Source organism: Propithecus coquereli, unplaced genomic scaffold (genome assembly GCF_000956105.1).
Source record: "Propithecus coquereli isolate 6110/MARCELLA unplaced genomic scaffold, Pcoq_1.0 Scaffold70, whole genome shotgun sequence".
NCBI classification, from domain to species: domain Eukaryota; kingdom Metazoa; phylum Chordata; class Mammalia; order Primates; family Indriidae; genus Propithecus; species Propithecus coquereli.
The window spans coordinates 1,535,889-1,545,426 of NW_012153063.1; the positions used below are offsets into that span (position 1 = coordinate 1,535,889).

General features: G+C 44.2%; 1 protein-coding gene across 1 annotated transcript in view; it reads right to left on the reverse strand.

The window, feature by feature from the left end:
- MDH1B (malate dehydrogenase 1B, NAD (soluble)) overlaps positions 1–9,538 on the reverse strand; it is a 33,498-nt gene that overhangs the window by 5,850 nt on the left and 18,110 nt on the right. Inside the window, exons 7-9 of the mRNA XM_012661204.1 lie at positions 6,189–6,352; positions 4,157–4,296; positions 3,801–3,852 (exon numbers count right to left, since the gene is read on the reverse strand). Of these exons, the coding sequence (XP_012516658.1) occupies positions 3,801–3,852; positions 4,157–4,296; positions 6,189–6,352 (356 nt within the window). The remainder of the gene's footprint in view (positions 1–3,800; positions 3,853–4,156; positions 4,297–6,188; positions 6,353–9,538) is intronic.

Sequence of the window (9,538 nt, forward strand, 5' to 3'; positions counted from 1 at the left end):
AAAATTTAATTTTTTTTTTTTACTTTTTAAACATTTTTGTTAAAAACTAAGACACAAACACATATACATTAGCTTAGGCCTACACAGGGTCAGGATTGTCGAGATGTCGCTAGGTGATAGGAATTTTTCGGCTCCATTAGGATCTTATGGGACCACTGTCGCCTGTGTGGTCCGCCATTGATGGAAACGTGGTCATGTGGCGCAGGACTGTATTTCATGCCTTCACCTCCTTCCTTACGAGCCCAGTCTTCCCCCTAGTCTTTGACCTGGTCCTGCTGCCTGTTTGGTTCCAGCTCCCCCATCCCACACCCTTACGTGCATCTGCACCCACCACCTTCTCTCTGTCTTTCTAGCCTCAGCAGGAAAGACACCTTCAGTTTGAAGTTGATCCTGTGCTCGAGTTCTACTACTGTCTTGTGAGCCCTTTTCCTCCCTCTTATCTTCACCTTCTCCCTCTCTAATGGCAGTTAAACATTAACATCTGACTATCCAGATGTCTATCTAGCCACCTCTTTATATTTTCGGCTATGTAAATCATGCACATGGAACAAAATCCAAAGGCACAAGAGACCACACAATGCAGAAATCTTCCTTCTCCAGCCGCTCAGGCCCTCCTCCAGGAGGTCACCATGGTTAGCAGTTTCTTCTAATTCCTACCAGTTGCTGATGACTTGGTTTCCTCATGTACACCTCAGATCTCTCTCCTCCTCAGCTCCAGAGATATGTGTCCAGCACCTATGACACTTTCACTTAGATGCCTCTTGAAATTCTGCTGCTTCTCTTATATTCCTTACTGTAACTGTACCTTCCCAATCATTTTCATGATTCAGCACACCCAGCAAATGACAAGGACAACAGAGGCATCCAGCCTGGGGCTCCAGCTGCTCCAGACTCTGTGCCCCAGGGCTGAGGAGGTCAAGAGCATCACTCCAACCCATTTGTGGCCCACTGTTTGGGATGTTCTGCCTCAGATAAGGACACCACCATACGTCCACATGTCAAAAACGTCGGAGGATTCCTGATTCCCTTGAGCTCCCTCTTATCCTCGATCTCGGATTGGTCAAGTTCCATCAATTGTATCTCTTTTGAATCTAGCTCCTTCCCTACATCCCCATGGCCACTGCTCTGGTAAGGGTCTCATCATTCCTCTACCTGCTACAGAACTGGTCTCGATGCTTCTTGTCCCCCCACCACCATTCATTCTTCCCATTACAGACAGAGTGATTGTCCTAAAATTAGAACCTACTCCTGTCCCTCTCCTGCCCCTGAATCCTTCACTGGTTTTACCAAGAGCACTGCTTACCTCCCTTCCTCCTGATGGTTCTCACCTTGAACTCTATTTTCTGAATAAAATGAGTAAATGAATTGGCAGTTCTCCACAGGTTCTTCCTTACGTCTGTGCCTTTGCATACGTTGCTCCCTCTGAATGGAACAAACCTCCCATTTACTGCACACATTCCCACCTGGTCCTTCTTTCTCCCATGACTCAGTTTGGATGTCACCTCCTCCAGAAAGCCCTTCTGTCATGTCAAAGTCCTGACGGTGCCCTCCCCACCGCTCATGGCACGCGGCATATTCCTCTGGCCCACAGCACTAAGTGCACCAGCTCCATAGCGATACTGGGGCTCCTGAGGCGAGGGGCCTCCCTTTCCACTCTGGTCTCACCTCTGCCCTCTCCAGTTCACAAAATTTCTCTTTCCAGCGTCATCGATGACCTATGTCATACACCCATTGGGTACTTTTCAGGCCTCATTGTATTCGACACCCCAGCAGCATCCGACAGTGCCGGCCAGCCCTTGTTCCTGAAACACCTTTGCCTTTAGGTCTTCCACGGTACAGTTTTCTGGGGCTCATCCAATCTCTCTGAACGTTCCTTTCTCACGGTCCTCTGTCGGCTGCTCCTCTTCTACCTAACTATTTCAGGCTAAGTTCCCCAAGGCCTTCGTCTCTCACTTTTTTTCTAGATAATTTCCATCATGCTCATGGCTTCATTTCTATTTATGAGGCAACAACTCCCAGTTTGACAACTGTAATCCAGATCTTTCTGAGCTCCAGGAAGTATGCAGTTCTCCATGTGACATTTCTGTTTTAGATACTCCACAGGTATTTCAGAATGAAAATGTAAGAAACCAAACTCATCCTTCCTCTACTAAGGCACCACACCCCTTCCTCTCCCACTCAAAACACACACATGCACAACACACACACACACACACACACACACACACACACACAGCACATTCTCATATTTTATCTCTTTTTCTCAAATAATGAAATGATGTTCTTTTTTACCATTTGTCCTCCTATCAGTCAATCCACCCAGATGCTCAACCAGAAGAAGTCTGAGCCTTCCGGGATTCCTGAGAGCCCATGTGTCATGAAGTCTTGATAATTCCACCTCCTAAATATCTCCTAAATTTCTGCTGCCTCTAGTCTCAGCTGTACCCATCATTGTACTACCCTACTGATCCTAGTCTTTCTATAAACAGTCTCGCCTTGTTCAAGTCTGTTTTCCAAACTAATCCCACACCGGATCAGTTTCCTGTCCATCCAGAAGCCTCTGTAACTCTCACATCTACTCCTCATGGCTCTCTCTCTCTCATCTCCAGCTCTTTAGACTTCTGCTACATGAACTTTTTCCAGTTTTCTCAATCAAGTTGACATATACTTCCCTGCCTCAGGCATAAGCTCTCATAGCACAGCACCCTGTACTTCTCATTCCTCTGTCACACCACAATTATAGTCATCTGTATAATGTGTAGCCCGTCGATGGACTGCAGGTTCTAAGAGGGCACGATCAGGTCTGTTTTATTTACCCCTGTCTGTCCAGCTCCTAGCACTGGCTTATTGTTGCCACTTGATAAATATTAGTGGAAGGAAGGAATGTTGAGCTCCCAAAGACACTTGATGGAAGCTCTTTTCATAAATAAATTTATTTATTTATACATGTCTATTTCCAAATTTAGGATGGGATTTTCTTTAAGGCAAAGACAAGAAAGAAAGATGACAGCCCTTCCTTATGAGTTTATGATTAGAGAAAATGCCAATAAGAAAAATAAACTTATTGAAATTTATTGGTTTTTTAATAAAGTTATCTAAAAGTAAATATGGTATTGTGAGTTGAATTGTGTTCCCAAAAAGATATCTTGAAGTCCTAATGCCTGGTACCTGTGCATGTGACCTTATTGGGGAATAGAGTCTTTGCAGATATAATTAACTTAAGATGGGGTCGTATTGGATTAGGGTGGGTCCCAAATGCAACGCCTGGTATTTTTATAAGGAGAATGAAGTTTGGAAATATAGACACACAGAGAGAAGACAGACATGGGAAGGGGAAGCAGAGATTGGAGTGATGCATCTACAAGCCAAGAATGCAAGCATTGCCGCCAGAAGCTCGAAGAGTCAAGGAAGGCTTCTTCCCTAGAGCCCTCAGAGGGAGCATGGCTGACACCTTGATTCAGGCATTCTAGTCTCCTGAACTGTAAGTGAATAAATTTTTGTAAATTTAAACAACCCAGTTTGTGGTAATTTGTTATGGTAGTGCTAGGAAACTAGTAAATAAAGCATACACAAAATTTGTAAGATCATAGTGTTCTTAAGATGTGTTTTCTTTAGCATTCTTATGAGATGTTTTATTTCAAAGGACACATTGAACTCAGCAATTTATTTTTTCATTAATTTAGTTTAGAAATGGTGAAAGATGGATTGGAGTTATCTATATTAGTAGTGATTCAGTTATAACAAATGCTTTAATACTCTTTTAATAGCAGTCCAATAAAACATCACATCTAAGAGATTACCTGATTTGTATGGCTGAAAATTTATCACGTCTCCAAGTGCAACAAGTTTCTCCTGTTAAAAAAATTTATAATCAGAGAATTAAATAACCACAGTTACTAAATCAGTTATTCTTTAATAGAAAAACACTTTGATTCTTGATTTTTAGGTAACCAACACATATTTTTAACATACCAGAAATTATATAATCAAATGAGTAGCATTCTTCTGCTGATTTTTTCAAATTTTTATTGCTTCATTATTTTTAGGAATAAGATGCAAATTGAGCCCACAGAAAAACAATGTATGTCTTGGCCTAGGGCCAATCAGTTTAAGGTCATTACCAAAGTCAGTTCCCTTGTATCTATTCTGACATTACCTGAATTAGATCGCTCGTCATTCTGGTCATTATTTTTTCACTTATTTCTACATCTTTGAGATCTGTAAGAACCACCCAAGTTCCACTCTCAAATTTCACAGGCATAGAAAAGACAATCCCTTCTGGAATACCAAACTGGCCTGCAATGAGCAAACACAAAGCAAAGCAAAATACAAGAACTCGGAAAAATAAATCCTTCCTGTGAGGTTAAGCATTGTCAAAAAGGACAGACATAATACACGATTTTGAAAAATAATAATGGAACTAAATTTCTGAGAATTCTTCTCCAAGGAAGACTGAAACACTCACTCTAGAAATATTGATTGAGCACTTATCCGTGTCCTGACAATTCTCCCTTCTGCATCTCTCATGTCCGGGAGGGGCTAATGCTGTCTTTCTCTTCTGAACCTTGTCTGTATTCCTTTTGCCTCTGCCATAGCTTGTCCTTGACCCCTACATAGCCCATGGGCCTAAGTCATTTGTCCATCTGCCTTTCCACTCTTCTCGCCTGCTATGGCAGTCACATAGCCAGGGTGTGAAGGACTGGGAAGGGAAAGCGAGGAGGGACAGAATATTTGCTTATTTCCTTGAAGCTCCCAGTTCCCCATTTGGATGTGCCCTAAATAAGAAGATCGACAATATTTATTACTAGCTGAGCACCATTCAAATAAAGTTACTCCTCTTTGTGGTGCCTGAATCACAGAAGAAAATTATTCCTGCCATTCTACACAACAAAAATGTTGTCACTAGGGCAAAAAATTGAGGATAGTCAAGAAACCAGGATCTAAAAGACTTCTCCTTAGAGGGTTTTTCAAATCTTCTAGTCATTCCGTATTTGTTTTTGAAACTTAACTTTAATTGAACAAGATACTGAATAAAATGCTGGTCGCATGAAGGTGCAGAAAGATGACCCAGACAAGGCCCTTGCCCCCAGGGTGTCTACACTGTCACGAAGGAGACATACGCAACTAATCACACTATCAAAAAACGGCAGACTATTATATCCTCTCTGACAGAGGAACAAGATGCTATGCGGGTACAGAGGAGAGACAGACTAATTCTGACTTGGGGGATTTTGGGGAGATTTCTTTAACCTGCACCATAGTCACTGGAGCAATGACAAGGTGGTGGTTCTACTGGTAACATAAAGAATATAAGAGGTAGATGCAATTGGGAAGGAAGACAGTGAGTTCACTTTGGTGTATGCTGGATGGAACGGACAACAGGACATCCAGGTGGCAATGTTTCACAGGCTAGAGCTCAGCAGAGAGGCCTGGGCAGGACCTTTGGAAGTGAATAAGTTTGTTAAGGGACATAGAAAATCACAAAGGGAAGAGATGCTTTACATAGAACTGACCAAGGACAGAACATCAGCTATTCTCTTTCCTGTTTTGTAAACATGTTAGAGAAGGGTTCTGAAAAGTTTTTAGCAGATTAAAATATCAAGGCTATAAAAATTTATATCCAGTATTTGTGGATGGACAGCAACCTTTTCACATCCCTAGTGCTACCTGGTACCCTAAGATGTGGGTCCTGATGTGCCCCTTTGTGTCCTGCCTTTGTGCCTTTGCTCCTGTGGCCTTCTGTGCCCAGAATTGTCTCCACACTTGTCTTCCAGGCAATGCTACTCATACTTTTAGGCTTCCTGGACTGTCATCTTCTTTATGAAGCCTGTCTTGATTCTTACTGCTCCCTGCCTAGAATTGACCTTGCTTTCCCTTTTTTGGCTGAGCATAACGAGGAAAACTTAACAATATTATTTTGTTTATATATCCGGCTCACCTTTACTGTAGTTTTTCTGAAGGCAGAGGTCAGGTCTAACTCCTATGTGTGTTTCCAATGCATTCATACAAAATACAGTTGAATTTCTGAATGAATAACTGAATGAGTGAATGAATGATTATGAAATTATAAAAGTCTAGACAGCTTATAGAGCATGTTAAGAGCCAGACTGGTGGGGACACAGACTTAGGAGCACAAGGCATACATGGAGGTTTTTAAATATTACAAGATATGAAAAACTTAGGTTTACCTTCACTCAGTACTCCTAAAGATACAATCTCCCCAGGTGGTGAGCCATGGTACCAGTATTTCAGTGTGGTGGATATACTATGTGCAGCCAAAATGCCTCCAAATTGTTTTCCTGTGGCAGTCAAGTTTCTAAGAATTGCCACAGATTCTCTTTTTATCCAGTCACTGTAAGGAGAGAAAGAAACAATTTTACAATGGAGAGAGGAATGAAAATGAAACAGGATGTTCCCTGGGTCAATGGAACTGAGTATAAGGAATCATATCTTCAATCCAAATAGAAATATGACTTTATGTGCCCTTTCTTGAAGTGTTTTCAATCCCCATAAAAACTCAATTAAAAAATAATGAAATGTAGCAAAGGGAATCCCAAAATGTGAAACTAAAAACATGATAATACTTATATGGAGTACAAAGACTGAAGGAACAATTACCTCCACTAAAAAGAGCTTATTCTATGTAGGTGCAATCTTAGAACCAGTGGCATCCTTCATCTTAAATAAAATAATTTCATTAAACATTGAATTACAGGTTGAGTATGCCTTATTCAAAATGTTTGGGATCAGAAGTGTTTCAGATATTTTTGGATTTTGGAATATTTGCATATATGCAATGAGATATCTCGGGGATGGAACTCAGGTCTAAGCACAAAATTCATTTGTGCTTATATACCCTGTACACACAGCCTGAAGGCAATTTTATACAATATTTTAAATGAATTTTGTGCATAAAACAAAGTTTGTGTAAACCGATCCATTAGAAAGTGAAAGTGTCAGGTGTAGAATTTTCCACTCGTGGCATCATGTTGGCACTCAAAAATTTTTGGCTTTGGGAGCATTTTGGATTTTGGATTTTTGGATCAGGGATGCTTAATTTGTATTCATGCTGAGAATTAGGGAAATAAATATGTTTTTATGATATGACATCTAAACTCAGGGAATGGACTACTGGACTAGAGCAGGTGTTGACAGGCAGCCCCACTAATCCAGCATGACACAGCTCCACGAGACACTGGCCCTGCCCAGGGAGCAAATGCTTCAGGGAGGTGAACCTGAGACACATCATTCCTAGGCACGGATGAAACTTCTATGGTCTGAGGGAGAGAAGGAAAGCGAGGGGCACTGGGAAGAAAATGCTGCTACTGGAAAAGTGCTGGAAAGTTTAGAAAAATGCTTCAAAGGCGCTCCTGCCCATTTCTCCTGTGCCTCACTGTAATGCTAGTGTTTATTTCGGCAGTCATAGCTCCGAGTGCTTTACCTGGATTAATCCATTTCATCTTTCCAATGACCCTATAAGCCCCTTCCTCTGTTACCATTCCCACTTTGCAGATGAAAAAACTGAAGCATAGAGTGGCTGAGTAACTTCTCTAAAGTCACACAGCTAATAAGTGGCTAAATGAGAATTCCAACCCAGGCGACTTGGCCCTGACCGTGCTCCTCAGCACTTCTCGATTCTATTCTGCCTCTCCTGGGACAGAACACCCACGTGGCCTGGGCACGCTCGTCATCTTAATTCTTCTTTCTCGAAAATGTTTCAACTAATTTCAACTTGGATACATATCTCTGTCTTTATATTAGATAAGATTCCCTTTACATACGCTTGCTTTAGAGATAACCTTTGGAATATACGAACTACTGGATGATTAGAAATATAAAAATTCATGGGGGGAGGAGCCAAAATGGCGGACGAGAAAAGCTGCCAGTCAGAGTGTCTCTGCAAAAAAGACAAATTTTAGAAGAAAGAGAAAAAAAAATAAACTAGCAGAGAAACATAGATCGGGTGAGGGTCAGAAGGAAGGGTGCCTGAACCTACAGGAGACTCCACGGGAAGACTTTGCGGAGGAGAACTGGAAGGAGAAAGGTCCCGAGAGGCTTGGAGACCAGCGACAAGGGTAGGTGGAGTGGTTAACTTCCCCCTCCCTTGCATCTCGGACTGCTGGTGGCTCCTGAGCGGCTGGAGAGACCTGACGATACCAGCCCAGAGACGGCCACCGCCAGTGAGCAGTGGCCTCTTGCGGACTCAGCGCCAGGCTCCCAGCCCCCTCGGGGCACCTCCCCGGGCGCAGACCCGAGCCTAGTGGCAGACGCCATAGTGCTCCATTCTCTCCTTCCCCCTCCCTACCCGTGCGTGCCCAGAGAGACAATTTAGCCATCACACGGAGGCATCTCCAAGGACGGGATCTTTCCTTTTGGGGCCGTACAGCAGACTGAGGGCTACTCAGACTGCGAGCTCCCTACCCGCCAGCCCTCCCAGGTGCTGCTTGCCTGGGGACTCCAGGAGAGTGGCGCAAATCCCGAGGTGGAGTGAAATCGATCCAGCTTGGGCACCCTGTAGGTGATTTGACGGCACCCCTCCCCCTGGCAGGGTCAGGGATTGATCTCCAGGGCCTAGGGGACAGGCCTGCAGACCAGACCCCGTACACCCAGGTCAGGATTGCACTGCCCCAGGGCACAGAAGAGAGATCTGTGAAAGAGCCTACTGAGGAGTGTGTGCCTTCAGGGGCAGATCAGCGTGCCTGAGGGGCAACTCTCCCCCTAAAAGAGGGCTGTGCACCCAGCTCAGGCTGCGATTCTGGGTAGGGAAACTCCCGCCCACGTCACAGCCAGGGGCGATCCATTGGCCTGAGGTCCCGCTTGCTGGCAGAGGCCTGGGAGAGTCCACGGAGAGGGGGAGGGTGGAAGGGAGCGAGACCTGCTCCAGAGTGTGGGTCTTGGACAGCCCCACCCCCCAAGCCCAGACTTTCAGCTGAGTGGAGCCATTTCAGCCCTTCCCAGCAGCTTTGCATAGAAGCAAAGAACAGACCTTTGACCCCTGCTAACAGCAGTTGCGGAGCCTGAGGGCAGGCATACCCAACCCAGCCCTACCCAGACTCACTCCTGGTCCTGCCCCCAATGAGATGGAGAATAAGGACACACCTGGAAGTCCCAGGGCCCCACCCACCACCCACCACCCGAGGCACAAGAGGGCCTCTCTAGAGGAACAAGAGCTAGCTACAGGACCCCAAAACAGCACCGCAGCTCGCTCCTCCCTGCAAGTGCCACCTACTGACAGGGAGGTCATCCTGCACACCCTTTTACTGCATCTACTGATTCATCATAAAGGGTGTGGTCAAATCTCACCCACAAACACCACCTACTGGCTCAGAGACTAAACAGGGCGTGTCATTATCCAAATGAAAATCTAAAGGAAAGAAGGAACAACTGATCCAGATGGGTAGGAACCAGAGAAAGAACTCTGCAAGTACGAAGACTCAAATGGAAAGCACACCTCCAAAGAGGAACAATAACTCTCCAGCAATGGACATTAACCAAACTCAGAACACTAAAATGACAGAAGAATTTCAAACGTGGATTG